Source organism: Schistocerca gregaria, chromosome 1 (assembly GCF_023897955.1).
Source record: "Schistocerca gregaria isolate iqSchGreg1 chromosome 1, iqSchGreg1.2, whole genome shotgun sequence".
Lineage (NCBI taxonomy): Eukaryota > Metazoa > Arthropoda > Insecta > Orthoptera > Acrididae > Schistocerca > Schistocerca gregaria.
This window is the reverse complement of record NC_064920.1, coordinates 622,619,793-622,637,798: the sequence shown is the minus strand read 5'-3', so window position 1 is coordinate 622,637,798 and position 18,006 is coordinate 622,619,793. Positions and strand designations below refer to the sequence as shown.

General features: G+C 41.2%; 1 protein-coding gene and 1 non-coding gene across 2 annotated transcripts; both read right to left on the bottom strand.

Annotated features, from left to right (window-relative positions):
• Positions 1-1,725: 1,725 nt before the first annotated feature.
• Trnas-uga (transfer RNA serine (anticodon UGA)) lies at positions 1,726-1,800 on the bottom strand. The gene has a single exon. It is a non-coding gene; the product is annotated as a tRNA-Ser (tRNA).
• Positions 1,801-14,072: 12,272 nt separating this feature from the next.
• On the bottom strand, positions 14,073-16,983 carry LOC126359567 (uncharacterized). The gene is made up of 2 exons (XM_050007640.1): positions 16,807-16,983; positions 14,073-16,292 (listed from the first exon to the last, which is right to left on the bottom strand). Exon 2 carries the CDS (start codon positions 16,287-16,289, stop codon positions 14,283-14,285), a length of 2,007 nt encoding a protein of 668 aa, XP_049863597.1. The 5' UTR covers positions 16,290-16,292; positions 16,807-16,983; the 3' UTR covers positions 14,073-14,282.
• Positions 16,984-18,006: the final 1,023 nt, after the last annotated feature.

Sequence of the window (18,006 nt, the reverse complement as noted above, 5' to 3'; positions counted from 1 at the left end):
ATTACCAATCACTTATGATCACACCACACCAGCGATAAAGCCAGAGTGAAATATCTACATCATTCCTCATATTTCATAAACAGTTTGATATATCGAAATGATATGTTAGAAAATGATAGCAGGCAAGGAGGAGAGTATTTTGCCATATGGTTATTATACAAAACTTCATTATCTACTTTGTTTTTCCACTAACTAAAGACATTTTTGATGAAAGAATGTAATTTTTTGAGAGCCTTCAATAGCTGGTGTAATCAGAAATGCTATTGGTTTTGGAACAATATAAATGATGACATTACACATTTATTTTGTACTGATTCTGTGTGTTTTCATAAGATATTGACCTTACTTTTACTCAGCTTCTCACTTAATAAACCACTGTTTCAGAATTCTCTCACAATTGCATCTCAATAACATGTTAGTGAGGTGGGACTATGTAAACTCTGCTGTGTTTTGGCAAACAAAGCAAATTATAACATGACACTGCGAGAAATATGTCAGTTTTATTCAAAATTCGCCACTCACGACACTTCTCTGAAAGTTACAAATGGTTAACAAGCCAAGTTAAAACAGATTGCTGCATTTTTGGTGAAATTCTTTTTAGATATTAACGAAAGTGGAGATGGCGGATCATTTTTGATGGTCACCATGCAAATGTGGACATGGAGGAGCCCTGCTACATATTTACAAAAAAATGTGAGCATTGGCTTCAGATTAGAATGGCACTTCTTGTCCAGCATTCGACATTTCCCCTTAATAGTCCCCACCACTACTGCTCTCCCCTTGCATCCTCTGACATCTGCCGGCCATTATATTCTGTGCAGGCTATACCCTGATACACAGTCTCTGGCAGCCCAAACTTTAAAATCCAGTTGTTTATCATTGCCTGAGCTACTGTCGCTAAGTGCTGGCTTGAGACAGCAGTCATAGCCAATTAATGATGTCAAAAGAGAGCTGTTATGGTTACAGCATAATAGTTCCCCATCAGTGTCTGTGCAAATGGTTGAGGACAACCATACCAATCATCTAAAAGGTCCATTGCCTCTGGAAATCTCTGTAATGCAAGCCTTGATGCCTTAGCTGAGCTCTCTGAGCATGTGGTAGGCATTGTTTTACATACTGCTCTACATTCTGCCTGAGTGGTCTCCAACTGTAATTTTTTGTAACATGTCACTCAGTAGTGCAACGATCTCCATGGCCTGCTAAAATAGTCATGGGCCTGCCTCACACTTGCTGGAATGACAATATTTCACCTGCACTTCAGTTTGTTTGTACAATACTCCATTGTCAGCACAGAACTGAGCATCCATCACAAACTACTGACAGTCTAGATCAGCTGCTTGTGCCACTCATCTACAGAAATATCCACACACCCCAGTGTGTACACAATGTAACTCAATCTGAAACTTCCTGGCAGATTAAAACTGTGTGCCCGACCGAGACTCGAACTCGGGACCTTTGCCTTTCGCGGGCAAGTGCTCTACCAACTGAGCTACCGAAGCACAACTCACGACCGGTACTCACAGCTTTACTTCTGCCAGTATCTGTCTCCTACCTTCCAAACTTTACAGAAGCTCTTCTGCGAAACATGCAGAACTAGCACTCCTGAAAGAAAGGATACTGTGGAGACATGGCTTAGCCACAGCCTGGGGGATGTTTCCAGAATGAGATCTTCACTCTGCAGCGGAGTATGCGCTGATATGAAACTTCCTGGCAGATTAAAACTGTGTGCCCGACCGAGACTCGAACTCGGGACCTTTGCCTTTCACGGGCAAGTGCTCTACCAACTGAGCTACCGAAGCACGACTCACGACCGGTACTCACAGCTTTACTTCTGCCAGTATCCGTCTCCTACCTTCCAAACTTTACAGAAGCTCTTCTGCGAAACATGCAGAACTAGCACTCCTGAAAGAAAGGATACTGTGGAAACATGGCTTAGCCACAGCCTGGGGGATGTTTCCAGAATGAGATCTTCACTCTGCAGCGGAGTGTGCGCTGATATGAAACTTCCTGGCAGATTAAAAGTTTGGAAGGTAGGAGACGGATACTGGCAGAAGTAAAGCTGTGAGTACCGGTCGTGAGTCGTGCTTCGGTAGCTCAGTTGGTAGAGCACTTGCCCGCGAAAGGCAAAGGTCCCGAGTTCGAGTCTCGGTCGGGCACACAGTTTTAATCTGCCAGGAAGTTTCATATCAGCGCACACTCCGCTGCAGAGTGAAGATCTCATTCTGGTAACTCAATCTGTTGGTAATGCAATAGTTTTTCCTGGGGTGGTCTACTAATTCAAAACAGAACTCACTAAGCTGTAAAAACCCATCAGGTTAAGCAACTACTCAAATCTTTAAGGTTGGTTAACCATTTTAATACTACATGATCTCTTAAGGCTTTGAAATGCCTACTACATAGACAGCAATGGAAATACACGATACATAAATGAGGACGAGCATCTCTTCTTTTTAGTTGAATATTTTTTCACTTTACTTAGCTACCTGAAGTCCCATGCTATTGGGTGCTCCACCCCATCTGTTTTCTGGCTAAACAGCATCTTGGGCTGTCGGATGTTCTGCCAGATATCAGAGTTGTTCTTGCATGGTATTTCAGTAATGTAGCTCGTAACCTACATAGGGTGTGACCTGTGACACTCTATGGTCCCTGCCCACTCACTGTGACCTGCTGGAGCATTGCCATTCCGTTTTCTGTCTGCTGTGGTTCTGGGTGTTCCCTCTGCAAACCATGCCCACCCGACCCTCTCCTGGGTGTCCATCTTCGGTCTGTTGCATTTGGAGTTCTGTCTGGGTTGCCAGGCGTTCTCCCTGTGGTCCTCTCCCATTCACTGCAATCTTCTGGAGCGTCACCATTCTGTTCTTGGTCCGCTGCAGTTCTGGGTGTTCCCTCTGCAGCCTGCAGCCATCAGACCTGCTTCCGGGCATTCCATCTTCAGTCCAGAGAGCTTGGCACTTTGTCTGGGGATTGTTTTCTGTATTCACACCTTCAGTTCTTCTATTCATGGGATGCTGCAGCTGTCCTCAATGCTCCTTTAACAATTCCAGTGCTGAATCCCAGGCTCTGCTTAGCTGGTATCCCACGTCTGATTCATGAGATTATCAGTTACTTTTATCTCCATTTATTCCCTTATAACACTGTCCCAAAATCTGTGTATCTGTGCTAGAATCTTGGTTTCATCATGGCATGATCTAGTTCTAGATAGTGATTTCATCACCTGTCTTAATCGGGTGTACCTTTGATGTTCCTTACACCTGATATCTCCTGTTCTTGTTGTCTGGCCAATGTAGAACATGCCACATTGACAAGGTATATTGTAAATGCCTGGTTTCTGTAACTCCAGGTCGTCTTTAACCTTTCCCACCAGTTCCCCGATCTTGCTGGATGGACAGAAAACACACTTGATGTTGTGTTTACAGAGGATGCTACTGATTCTAGCAGAAACAGAACCAGTGTAGGGCAGGTATGCCACCTACTTTGCTTTATCTTGCTCTGCTTCTGAAACCTGTGGTGTAGTGACTGGTTGGAGTGCCATCTCGATTTGTTTGGTAGTATATCCATTTTTGCATAACACTGTTTTAAGATGCTCTGTTTATGTTGGTAGACTCTCTTGGTCTCACAGGGTACATGCTGTATGGACCAGTGTCTTAAGAACCCCATTCTTCTGTGCAGGGTGGTGACAGCTGCTGACCTGCACATATGAATCAGTGTGTGTGGTTTTTCAATACACACTGTAGCCAATTGATCCATCTGCTTTCCCTTTTAAGTTCTGTGGTGCATTCTTCTCCAGTTCTGTGGTGAACTTGATAATGGGGTGTTAAAAGTTAAGATGTTCAAGGAACTCATTGGGCCTGTCATTCCCATGAGGCCAGGTCACGAAGGTGTCATCTACATACCTGAATAAGCTTGTGGATTTATATCTGGCTTTCTCTAATGCCCTCTCCACAAATCTCTAAATAAACATGCTGACAACCAAAGGAGACAGTGTGCTGCCCATAGCTACATTTTCAGTTCACCCAGAACTGGAGCAGATGGAAATTGGAACAGCAGTAGGTCGCAGCGAGTGGGCGCGGACCATAGAGGGAATGCCTGTAGGTTGCAGCAAGCGAGTGCGGACCATAGAGGGAATACCTGCAACTGCCAGTGGAGGGGGAAGGTCGCAGATATAAATACTGGACCAGGTCCACTCGAGGAGCAGTCTCAGGTTGCACCTGATGAAGGTTATGAGCTACGTTACCAAAATATCATGCAAGAATGACGCTGATATCTGGCAGAACACCCAACAACCCAAGATGTCATTTAAATTGCCGATAAAGCCTGAAGAGATACAGCCAAATGTGTGTTTATTGGTATCACAAGCTAGTATAAACTGTTTTTAATGATTTAGGAAAATGAGGATAGGACCAGAGGTCAATAGGTCCTCTCAACACTCAAAGGCGTGCTCAGAATCTGTAGTCCATTGGAACTTTACTCCCTTTTCAACAGATTTGTGAGAAGTCTTGCTGCCTCTGCAAAATTTGCTGCTAACTTTCTATAACAACTAGCAAAACCTGAAAAGGACTGAAGCTCTTTTCCAGTAGGACTGGGAAATTTCACACTACCCTGGTCAATAACATGGAGCAAACAGCAAACTTCTTCTAATGTAGTATGACACTTCTGTAAATTATTGAATACCGATGTTCCATAAACATACATATGCTCTTGTATACTTTATAAAACAGTATGATACTGTCTATGTATAACACACTGTTCTGGTTTCAGGCCTCTTAATACTGCATCCAATAAGTGTCGAACGGTTAGTGGCACATTTTTCAAACACAATGGAATTATAGTGCTAGTAAATACTGGGTAGATGTATAAATGTGGTCTTAGATCTGTGCTTGGTCATTATTTTTAAATGATGTTAGCCATTTCGCAAATTCAGAATTGTAAAATAATGGCACCACACAAGGTTACCCAAAGTTTCCGTGATATTTGGCATCGGTTACACATCTCTGACCATACACTGATTCAAATATTGATAGTTATAACAGATTTTATAAGCCATACAGCCAGGGAGCTCTTCTTTGGTACAATAGCTACCAGCACCTCCTACAGGACTGGTACTCTCTTCAATCATTTCACTATGAAGTTGTTGGTTTCTGAATTGCTCCATCACTGGTTGGAGGTGATGCAGAATTCTGTATCATTTATCGTACACCAGCGGTTCATTCCCAATGGAATGCTGTGTTCTGTTATTGACATAGCTGGCAGTGGTCTGAGAGGGTTTAATAATCCTGCATACTTATCTATTACTTTCCTAAAAATTCCTTAAAAATGTGTCACTTTCCATCACAGTGCAATGAATGAGCAAACAGTGTCACGATAGAACACCTTATACTAAAATCTCCATCCAATCCTTCTTCCTCCAACACTTCCATGTTGGCTATTAAATCGTTTCATTTCTCTACTTCCACTGACCCAAAATTATCTATACAGTCAGGTATTACCTGGCTTCTGTCAACCTCTTGCACACAACAGAAAACTACAATGTACAAAGCACTCTGCTTTGTCCAGTTCTTCATTTCCTGGCAAAGTCCCAAATGTACATAATGTGTTAACTGGCAAATATGCTTCTTCATACACTCAGACTAGCTTCCCTGTACCTTTCAGTATTTTATACCAAGAGTTAAGTCTAAGGGATCATGCACTTAGTTTAGTTGGCTTACCCCACATCTGTGGCATACACTAAATGATGTCTAGTCTAACACTAACATACACCTTTCCTGATAATCCTTTTTGTGATGCTTACTCAAGAAACCCAGTCCAAGTAAGACATCACAATCTTTGTCAATCCGAGGAAGTACTCCTACACAAGACACGAAGTCCTTCTCTTCCACTCTAAAGTTTATACATACCAAACTGAACGAATGAATACCACTTAATGTACAATGAGGTGTGTTCAACTTTTTCACACCAATGAATCTCAGCTTGCTATGGTCCTCTGTCACTCCATAACCAATTAAAATTTGCGTACCCTTCCTCCTACAAGACCAGTTAAAAAGCATTCTGCCACTGATACAGCACACAGGTATCCTGTGCTCACATTCACTTGGAACACTGCACAGGTGCTGCATGATTCTCTTTTTTCATTTAATACCTGAGTGTGAGCTCTCCCCTGCAGCCATCTTTACTGTGCCTGCAGATACTGGAGTGGACACCCCTGCTCAAGGAGTTGAACTTTCTTACATCTCCCACGCTGAGGTTTCCTATAATTCTGCTGAATGTGACTAGGCTGATCACAACAGGACACATGGTTTCTTCATTCAAGACTGCCTTCTTTCCTTTGGTCCTGGTCACTGCATCTATCTCTGCTAATGCTGTTGCAGTCCTTATGATTTTTTTCAAGACCACTGAGAATTATACTTGCACCTTGCATGAAATTTTGACTGGCAAACCTTACAAAAATGAGTCTGAAACACATTCTGTTTTGCTTCCTGCAAAATACTCATATTGGCATTGGTATCATATGTTACTTATAAGTATTAGTGTTCAGTTTTCTAATTCGATCGATAAAACTTTCTACGTCCTTTCCCTCTCTCTGCAATAAACCATAAAGCTGCTCGTGATAAAATATAACAGTATTTTTCCTTCTATACTATATCCCTCTTGTAGGACCTGAAAAAGTTGAGGATTATGTAACTTGTTAACTCCAGTCAGATCACACTTAGTAACTTTTCATTGTTCAATCCCACCAATTCTGCCAGTGTCAGTACGCTATCTATAAAAGTGAAAATATCTTCCTCCAATGTTCATGAAAAAGGAGTTTGTAATGAGGCGACACTGGTATCCAGGGCAGGTAGAAACATGTTTCGAAAATTGCTAAGGAAATGCATCATATACAACGACACACAGTGCTCATGGAAACGTCTGCCAACAGCAAAATATGTCAAAGGCTTTAGAAAGACTATGCAATGCTTCATAACAACAAAATGTCTCCGATGAGCGTGAAGTCACAACTATTTACATTAGATTCGGTTTTGCAGTTACGAGCGGGCTCATACACAAGCGCAGTTGAGTCGCATTTGAATAGTAGATTCTCCTGCGCCTGGCTAAAGAAATGTAGCTATTGGCTTTGGAAGCAGTCGCAACAAGCAGCTAGATGCTACTGGGAAAAGGGGGCGCCAAATTCTCGATTATTCATATGATTTTGAAAAGCATCCCTGTTGGTTTTTGAATATTCTTGAACACATTTTAAGTTGATTTCTGAATGAATCATAAGTTGATTTTTGAATGCCTGCATAGTGTTCTTGATTTCTCTGCCAGGAGAATCTTCGTCGCATCCAGAAATAAACAAAAGGAGACGGGGCTATACGAGCTGAGCGGAGTAAAGTCGAACGGATGAATGCCAATCGCTGTCTGATTATGTGGTTGACTGGGTTTACGAAGGATCAATATTGTTATAATTAATAGCGAAATCCATATATTCAGACTATCAGAATGGAAATAAATGAGTAACAGCAATAACAGGTGAGAAAGATTGCGTATCATCTTCTGGGTGTATCCAAGAAAATGAAATTTTGACAGAAAATTTTTGGCCAGATCAGTACGCTAGTAATGACCAGTTGTACAGTCCCCGCCTGCCAGCCGCTGAAGTTATATTCTGGAAGTAAAGAGGAAAACGTGTTGCACGAACATGTAACAATGCCTAACCGGAGCATAATCGCGAGATAATGAAACCTGTGATTCTGGCAGGGTTAGTGAAGTTAATCGGCGAACAAAATTTGACACTGGCAGGAATAGCTACAGAACTGGTGGTGACAAGATTGTTAGAACGAGGAAGGAGAAAAAATAGGGACGTCACACAAGTTATGGAAGAATAAGAGAATTCGAAATTTATATAAAAATATCGTAACACTACTTTTCGATATCATGCTTGAGCAACTGGTGCGTATGAATCAAATGTGAAACTATTTCCTAGCAACGCTTTTTGCTTGTAGTAGGCCTAATAGGTATTTGATATTGGTACTTCGTGAATTATATTCTGTCGTGTTATAAAAATGACCATTTGTGCCAAAACAATCTCTTTTATTTGCTGTGTGTTACAAAATAGCTGCAATATTAGAAAGGCCTATTTTGTTTTATCTAGCAGACAGTGACAAAATAGACGTAATCAGATCGAGAAAACACACTAGTCCTGAGTATTATTTGCGTTAACAGCTTTATCAGTATTAGATAACGACTTCCTGATTTTTCGTGTAGCAAAACGTTTGACGAACTTTGATGAGGTAACAGATTCTTTCGCAGAAGGGAAAGCACGCTATGTAAAGCTGTAGCAAGATTAGAGAGAAAAAAATGCTAAGAGCTAAGGATTGAAGAACTGTGTACTTTCTTGCTTGTCTCTTGTCTTTATTGGTTTTATGTATCCTATATTTAATTTTATGTCACACAAAACAGCAAGTTATTAGCTAATAGGCAATAAAGAGTGCAAATTTTCTGAAGAGTTCTTGTTCTCCCGATTACAAATAATCCCATGGCATCCATTGCACGTTTCAATTCCACAGAGCGAAATACAGTGACGTGTGATAGAAGAATGCTGCATGAAGAGGCGTGGCACTGCACTTTGGCACACTTAAGACCAAGTAACATGAATTACATTTCCACGAGCACATATGTTTTATGTTTCAGACTTTTCAGAAAGATGTGCACTACAAGATGATTTTTTTTTTTTTTTTTTTTTTTTTTTTTTTTTTTTTTTTTTTTTTTTTAGTATTGACCCGGTTAGCAAATATCTTACAAGGAGACGGCACGACCGTGGGGTCGGGGATTTGTCCGAAATTTTGTGTGGTGAAAGAGGACCCCTAACACTTCACGTGGTTAAAATATTAGGACGCACTACTTGGAAAATCCCGAGAAAAATCGATCCAAAGTTTCTTAGGTGCCTTATGAGTATAAAATGTTAATCCATTGCCGAGCCGCCGTCAAAAGCTGTTGACGGAAAATAGTTTAATTGCATCGACATCTTCGGAAGAAATCTTTCGCGATGCTATGTTATTGGCCGGAGAACTTTATAATAATACACTGGAACTTTTGGGTGAAAAAACATTCGTAAGTGAAGAGGAATTAATTCACGCTCATGAGGATTGAGAGTCGCCCGGGGTGGCCGAGCGGTTCTAGGCGCTACAGTCTGGAACTGCGCGACCGCTACTGTAGCAGGTTCGAATCCTGCCTCGGGCATGGATGTGTGTGATGTCTCTAGGTTAGTTAGGTTTAAGTAGTTCTGAGTTCTAGGGGACTGACGACCACAGCAGTTGAGTCCCATAGTGCTCAGAGCCATTTGAACCATTTTGAAGATTGCGAAGAATGTGAGGAGAACGACGAACAGTTCGAAGTGCCACAAAGTGATTCGTCTCCAGACGAATATAAACCGCCATCGAAAAGATTTAAAAGTGACATGATTCCCATTGCCTACAAAGTCAAAGTCGTGAATATTGCTAAAGCGCACCCCACGTGGTCGTTGGCGACATTGCAAAAAAAAAAAAAAAAAAAAAAAAAAAAAAAAAAAAAAAAAAAAAAACGCCAATTGAAGAGAAAATATTTGTTATTTATCACAATGGGGGAAAGATATTAAAAGTGGTAGTACGCGAATGGATAAATTTGAGGCGATAGATTCGTGTACCTACAACCGTTTTGTGGAAGCAAGGCAGAGGTATCAGCAAGTCACGACAAGAAATTTACAGCAGTGGGCATTGGCTGCGCCTGCACAATTCGCCGATTTCAAATTCGAGGCGTCTGATCGATGGGTCACGGCGTTTAAACAGAAGCACAGAATTTCACAACGCAAGATCACGAAACTGGTTTCGAAAAAAAGAAGCGGCGTCAATGGAGGACATCCAGGCGTCTGCAGAGACCTTTCGTCGGCAGATGTGGCGTTTAATCCCCCAATACCATGAGGATTATGTGATAATTACTGACCGAACAGGTAAATACATGTTTTCTGCTTAAAAAATGTTTTTACGGATGTAAAATATATCAATTCTAATTTAATTATAGAAAAAGATATTTACATACACATTCGAATATTGTTTAATATTAAAAATACTATTGTTTCAGGATGCCAATATCAATCTGTTTTCAACAGGAACTCACTGAAAAAGGGAGTAAAACAATTTTCGTGAAAAAGTCGGATTTGAATAAAGTGACGCATTCGTACACTGCACAATATTCAATAACATTATCCGGAAAACTGCTCCCACATGTCTTCATATGCTTACGAGAACGACCGGTCATTTCGGACCTCGTATTCACAAATTAATAGATGACTATGCCAATACTTATGCGAACGTCATCGTAACATCATCGAAGTCCGGAAAATTAACAACAGTTTTATACATGGATTTTCTCCGGAAGTGTTTAAAATCTTACGTCGGAGAGAATAAATATTTACTTCTCATTGACTCTTGCGGAGGTCAAACGAATCCGGAGATATATGATGCAATTTTTCAAGATAACGAAAATATGACAACTTGGTCTATAAAAGTCTTACCTCCAAAATGCACTTCTTTGGTGCAACCTTGTGATGTTTACTTTTAAAGGCAAGTTAAAAATTTCATAAAGCTCTTGCAAAATTGCATCGCGTTGTTGCAGGAGAGTCGTGAAATTAACTCCTGGGAAGATTGTATAAAAATTCATTCTCTAATTCGCCATTAATTATCGTCACCAATATTCCAAGACATGATTCAATATGCCTGGTTTGCCTCAAAATCATAAGAAACTCGTAAATGTTAACGGGGCGTGTTTTTGTACAAATATGTTGCAAACGCTGTGTGATGTAAAAAATCCGCTTTTATATGTTGCGCATGATGTCACAAAAATTATTGCTTTGTTTGTTTTTACGATAATTACCAATGCGGTTCTTGTTTATAATTATTACCTGTATAAAACTGAATGTTTTCCCCATCTACTTTATTGTTCTGATTCAAAACCCATTTCTTTTTTTTTAATCTCTTCTGTTTGCTTTCGTTCATTGCATCTGGGGACGTCGTAAGACACCCGTTTAAGTTCGTCGTTGATCGATTAACTCAGTTTTTTTTTTTTTTTTTACAGAGGGCAGCTAACCCTCTGACCGAACACGCTGCGCTACCGGTGCCGGCAAATCTTCTCTGTATCGTTCCAATTTTAGTATATGTACCGCCGAAGCGAGTACGAAGAAACTTTGGATCGACTTTTCCCGGGATTCAACCACGTGAGGTGTTAGGGGTCCTCTTTCTGCACACAAAATTTCTGACAAACCCCCGACCCCATGGTCGTGCCGTCTCCTTGTTAGATCCGGGCTGACGCGCAGAGCAGTCTGAGTTATAGTGGGTAGTCTCCACGTGACCTGTATTTACTTTACTGATTTTGCTGTTTACCCCCTCTCAAGTCAAATGAAAACAAAACGGATATCTGTGGCCGGGAGCTATCAAGTGAATTAAAATACATTCACATAATTACGGAAGACTAACATATATTTTTAGTTACAGATTTTATTTTATTTCCACCTTTCTGACAGTCAGACTTCATTGTTCTGTAAGGTAATTAATGCCTTACAGAACAATGAAATTATTTTTGTCTGTTTGCTAAAGAAATTTGACTTTTATTAACTTTTTGCGCTGAAGCAGTCAATGTATTTGAAACGATATGTTTAATTCCACAGTACTGGCTTGTTTCAACTGCTCGCTGCATTTCAAGTGCACGTTTTCATTTTCTAGCACGTATGGCATTATGCCATTATAAAGAACCAAGCATGATATACACTCCTGGAAACTGAAATAAGAACACCTTGAATTCATTGTCCCAGGAAGGGGAAACTTTATTGACACATTCCTGGGGTCAGATACATCACATGATCACACTGACAGAACCACAGGCACATAGACACAGGCAACAGAGCATGCACAATGTCGGCACTAGTACAGTGTGTATCCACCTTTCGCAGCAATGCAGGCTGCTATTCTCCCATGGAGACGATCGTAGAGATGCTGGATGTAGTCCTGTGGAACGGCTTGCCATGCCATTTCCACCTGGCGCCTCAGTTGTACCGGCGTTCGTGCTGGACGTGCAGACCGCGTGAGACGACACTTAATCCAGTCCCAAACATGCTCAATGGGGGACAGATCGGGAGATCTTGCTGGCCAGGGTAGTTGACTTACACCTTCTAGAGCACGTTGGGTGGCACGGGATACATGTGGACGTGCATTGTCCTGTTGGAACAGCAAGTTCCCTTGCCGGTCTAGGAATGGTAGAACGATAGGTTCGATGACGGTTTGGATGTACCGTGCACTATTCAGTGTCCCCTCGACGATTACCAGAGGTGTACGGCCAGTGTAGGAGATCGCTCCCCACACCATGATGCCGGGTGTTGGCCCAGTGTGCCTCGGTCCTATGCAGTCCTGATTGTGGCGCTCACCTGCACGGCGCAAAACACGCATACGACCATCATTGGCACCAAGGCAGAAGCGACTCTCATCGCTGAAGATGACACGTCTCCATTCGTCCCTCCATTCACGCCTGTCGCGACACTACTGGAGGCGGGCTGCACGATGTTGGGGCGTGAGCGGAAGACGGCCTAACGGTGTGCGGGACCGTAGCCCAGCTTCATGGAGACGGTTGAGAATGGTCCTCGCCGATACCCCAGGAGCAACAGTGTCCCTAATTTGCTGGGAAGTGGCGGTGCGGTCCCCTGCGGCACTGCGTAGGATCCTACGGTCTTGGGGTGCATCCGTGCGTCGCTGCGGTCCGGTCCCAGGTCGACGGGCACGTGCACCTTCCGCCGACCACTGGCGACAACATCGATGTACTGTGGGGACCTCACGCCCCACGTGTTGAGCAATTCGGCGGTACGTCCACCCGGCCTCCCGCATGCCCACTATACGGCCTCGCTCAAAGTCCGTCAACTGCACATACGGTTCACGTCCACGCTGTCGCGGCATGCTACAAACTGGCTGACACTGACGGCGGCGGTGCACAAATGCTGCGCAGCTAGCGCCATCCGACGGCCAACACCGCGGTTCCTGGTGTCCGCTGTGCCGTGCGTGTGATCATTGCTTGTACAGCTCTCTCGCAGTGCCTGGAGCAAGTATGGTGGGTCTGACACACCGGTGTCAATGTGTTCTTTTTTCCATTTCCAGGAGTGTAATACAGTCCTGATGCTTATATGTCATTGTAGCTGCGCCGCCATGGTGGCTGCGCAAGCGCAATCTCGCCTGTTATCTGTGCTCTCTGGCAATTGCAGAGACGAATGTATTTCTAACAGGTCATGGGAATATATTGCGAATGGTGGTTTGAAAAGCTTTACTTTCAAAGTAAATAAACTTTTACGTAAGTTGAACTATGTGCGAGAATGTACCATTAATTTCTTAAATCACAAGGCGTTTGACTATCACTTAAAAATCAACTCTTTGATGACGAGCCGTTTAGAAGAATCAGACATTTATGTCATTATTACAAATTTTACTGGCACATTTGTGTAATATATCTTAAAGTATAACACATGCAAAAAATATCAACATTATATGTGAAAGCTTAGCTTCTCTTGCAGCTTATTAACCTTAGAGACCAATATTATACGTGAAAGCTTTGCTTTTCTTGTAGCAACACGATGTATATTAATTTAAACCATTAACTTTCCCTGTCTGTGTGTTCATGCTACTTAACAATGATGCTGCTGTTGGCTGACTACATCACGTGACCTATGCTCTGAATATCCGCTGTCATCGGCTGGCGAGATCACGTTACAGTCAATCGGGGTAACTTTGTACCACTTTTTTCCATTTTTTGAAAATATTGTATAAAAAAATAAATTACACATCAGAACAGATATTGTAACATTTTGCATCTATAGTCATTGAGTGCTTGGGAAAATAGAAATGTATAATAATTATGCCCTATTACAGAGAAATTTCAAATTTAATACTGGTACAAAGTTACACTGTCATTCAGGTTAACTTTAGACCAGTCTTTAAAAAATCAGTATTTTCCTATATCTAATGCTCTTTGTAACTTTAGACCATGCCTTAAGGAAAACAGGTGTTAATAAGACATAAAAACAAGCAGTGTTAATACACAATAGAGTGTTTATTTTGAAATATCAATATATTTGTATCCACCTGGCATTGACAGATCTCAAATTAAGTGAAAAGAAATGTAGAAAAAACATATTTTTCACAGTGAATGGCTTGTAATACATATTACAAATAATAGTTACATATTTTCTTCGAAAACAGAACACAACACATTCACTAATACTATACAGGAAATAGATTTCCTCAAATATCTTCATCCGATGAGCACAGGAGGTCATCACTGATATGAACCATGCCCCTTTTATTAATATGTTTCATGCAGGATTCATCAATTTTCTTTAATATACAGTCCTTTCTGTACCAAATTGAATCCTCTCTCTCAGGCCACACCCAATATTTTCCTTTTTTAACCATGCAACTTATTCTGAATGTCACACAATTGCCTCGCACCTCTACTGCAGTGACTTTTCCAGGATAGCATTTGCCCTCATATACTGCAATGACATAGTCATTTACATGAAAGTCACCTTCTGATGTAGAAGGTTGATTGACCATATCAGTTAGTAATTCTTCTTCTACAACCATGTTCCCCTCAGCGATGACAATAGGGCTGTTTACAAGTTCCATGCGATCAGTCATACTTCTGGTCACATCTAATTCAGCTAAGATACAGCTTTCAGAAGCATCTGTAGGCAGATTACTTCGATTTAAAGTTCTGAGTGTTGCAGCACGAGCTCTTACACCTCCTCTTGTTTTTGGTCCTGATCTTGGTCGTGATGTGCCACACTGCTGAAACTCTAGCTCACCCCGGAGTTCATTTTCTCCTCCCTCTATTTGTGACTGTCTCCTCCTTCCATTGTTTCTAGTTAGCTCCCTATTCTCATAAAATGCCCTAACATCTTCTGTAGACACACTCTTCCCTGGTTCTATGGGCAACTTGTACTTTTTGACACACTTCACATTCAGATCTGATTGTCTTATTGTCTCCAAATATTTTTTAAATTCAGCTCCCACACTTCCCATCACAGAAGACTCATTTCTTGCATAATCAGGGAGACATTGTAAGACTCTATCACAGTTTACAGGACACAATCCACATTTCTCAAATCCTTTCACTAAATTTGAAGATGCTGTCTGTTCACCTAACTGCAAAGTCTTCGCCAGTAGGCCACTAAATGTACCCTTTGGAAGACATTGTTTCTTCTTTACTTCTGGAGTCTTCCTCCATTGAGAAAGAACATCTCTCCAGTTTTTCTTCAGAGAAGAAAAATAAGCCACATCTAGCGGCTGCAGAAGATGTGTCGCATTCGGTGGCAGGCAAATGAACTTAATGTTATTTTGTTCACAAAGCTCCAAAGTTCTGATTGAGATGTGAGAGGAGAGGTTATCTCCAATAATTACTCTCCTTCCTTCTTTCTTTAAGGCAAAAGGGAGGAAGTGAGTTTCAAACCAGTCATCAAATACTCCTTGTTCCATCCACCCACTGTCTGATGAATTCATTCGTGTTCCAGGAGGTGCATTGTAAATCCAGTCAGTCCATTTTTGCTTACCTTTAAAAATAAGATATGGAGGAAGGAATTCTCCTGCTGCATTCCCACAGAACATGACAGTAAAACATGATTTTGATGTATTCTCGATTTTCTCAGGATGTCGATACGTTCGACGAAACAAGAGCTTTCCTTTTGCTGGTATGTCATGAAACCCTGTTTCGTCAAAATTGAAAATATTTTCAGCAGGAACACCTTCTATCTCGTCTTTATATTTCAGAAAGAAAGTGCTGATTATGTCCTCATTTACGGCAGCATGCTTCCTTGAAATATTTACTGTAAATTTCTGAGAAAGTTCAGAATGATGCCTCTCTAAAAAGGCCTTTCCCCATTCCCATCCAGGCATATTATCTGCAAAGCAGCTTACTTTTCTGTTACAGGTGTCAAGATATGACTTAACTATGCACCTCAAGTCAAAGATTGATATTGGAACACCCATATCACTGACAGTGATACAATGTTGTACAAAAGATCTTTCTTCAATCTCCGTAAACACAGTGGGTCTTCCAACTTTACAGCTGTGCTTGTTTTTTAATTTGTTCACAATGGTTTGTCTTGGAATGTTATATTTCCTTGCAGCTTCCCTCTGGCCGATTCTTCCAGTAGTAATTTCTTCTAATATTTTCTGCAGGGTGTCATTCGAGTAACGGGTTTTTGTGCCGTATTTCCTAGTACCTGGTTTTGAAGGTTTCTGCCGTCCCATGGTCTGTAGAAGAAAAATATAGTACGCTTGTTTAACTTCATGACTGAGTGGATGCTTAGGATGAATATTTTAGTTTATTATTGAGCCTACAGTAATTTTTTAATATTTTACAAACGAGTGACGTAAGAACTTGTTTAATAGTCTACCACAAGTTTCTTTAATTATTATGATACGAATTTCCGATTTTTTATTCACATAAATGCTAGTGTTGGTATGTTCAAGCATCAAAGTCGCGTAATTCGTGATATACCAAGTCATTTTCTCAGTTTTAATGTTATAATATCTAGATTTATTAGTCTACTTTCAATCTGGTAAACATTATACCACAATCCTGGTAACTTTGTACCGGTACAATGTTACCCTAAACTGGGCTAGAATCTGCAACTAGCTATATAACAGCTATTATCTCGATAAAGTAAAGAATAATTTCAATTCAAATTGCATCACTGTAAACTCAAAGAATTATTTAACTGTTTGCAAATGAAACATTACAGAGAAGCACATTATTTGTACTTACAATCACAAATTGAAAACACTGTTGTCAGAAGTTCTCTTCGCAGCCAACACATTCAAACACTAACAACAATTCAAAGAGCTTATAGGAAAGTGGAAAGACAGTTGAAATACGAACTAGAAATCTCAGAGATAAAAACAGTGCTAATTTTGGTGCATAAGAACGCCAGTAGATGGCACACCAAACATTTGAAACAAAAGTAGGAAGTGGTACAAAGATACCCTGACTGGTAAAAAGCTATATGACTGGGTTCCAAAAGCGCATCCCATCTCGATTTCAATGATTCGGAAAGTAACATTCGGCGTTTGATGGAATTCCGATGTATACTTTCGTAATACTAAAGTACGTAGTGTACATGTTGCTGCACATCAAATATATTTCCAAAACGCGGTCCCTAGGATTCGTTTTAAGTGCCAAGAAATTCTGCACCCGTGTATAAAACCATAAGCATTCAAAGGATTGATGTTTTGCAGTTCTGAAGGAAAATATACTGTCACTTAACACAGCAAAAGTGTTTTCACCCGGGAGAAAGTGTATTTTTAATTGAGAAATCCGGGAATTTTATGTCCTTGTCCGTGTATACACCCCAAAGTAACAACATTCCCAAGTTCAAAACAAGGAGGAGAAAACTAAAAGTCAGCAATTACACATTTTTCCTGTTGCTACTGCCAACATTGCTTTTTAATGTTGCAAATGTTGAATCATCACTGCAGTCTTCAACAGTAATTCTTACACAACTTGCAGAGGGTGTGTCCTCTGATGGAGGACAGTGGGTCAGGGTGAGTCATAATCTGCTCAAAGGTTGCAAAATCCATCTATTAATTTATTATAAGGTCAAGCCAACATCTGCCGACAGTTCAAAGGAGGGCCTCAGGCCATGAACTGTATGGCAGTGAAGAGTTGTAGTATGTTATCAGCCCCTGCTACACTCATTGCAGCCCTTGCAATGTTGGCAGTCTCAGCCAGCAGCTACGCAGCATCAGGGCTGATGTGGCAGGCTTTTACTGCCTAGTGAGCATGGGATGTTCAGTCCCACCCAGCTATAGCAAGTAATGGTTGGAGTCATCCAGTGAGTGAACCCCAGACCAGCACATGGCTGGCAGTGACTAGCACTATTGCGCATTCAGCAGCTTGGACCCACAGAAGGCCTCAGTTTCACCTGTGACCCATCAGGCAGCTAGATCCTGTTGGCAGGTAGTCCTG

Bases quoted from the DNA above. Each gene is read 5' to 3' on its own strand.
- LOC126359567 (XM_050007640.1), bottom strand. From the start codon at position 16,289: ATGGGACGGCAGAAACCTTCAAAACCAGGTACTAGGAAATACGGCACA.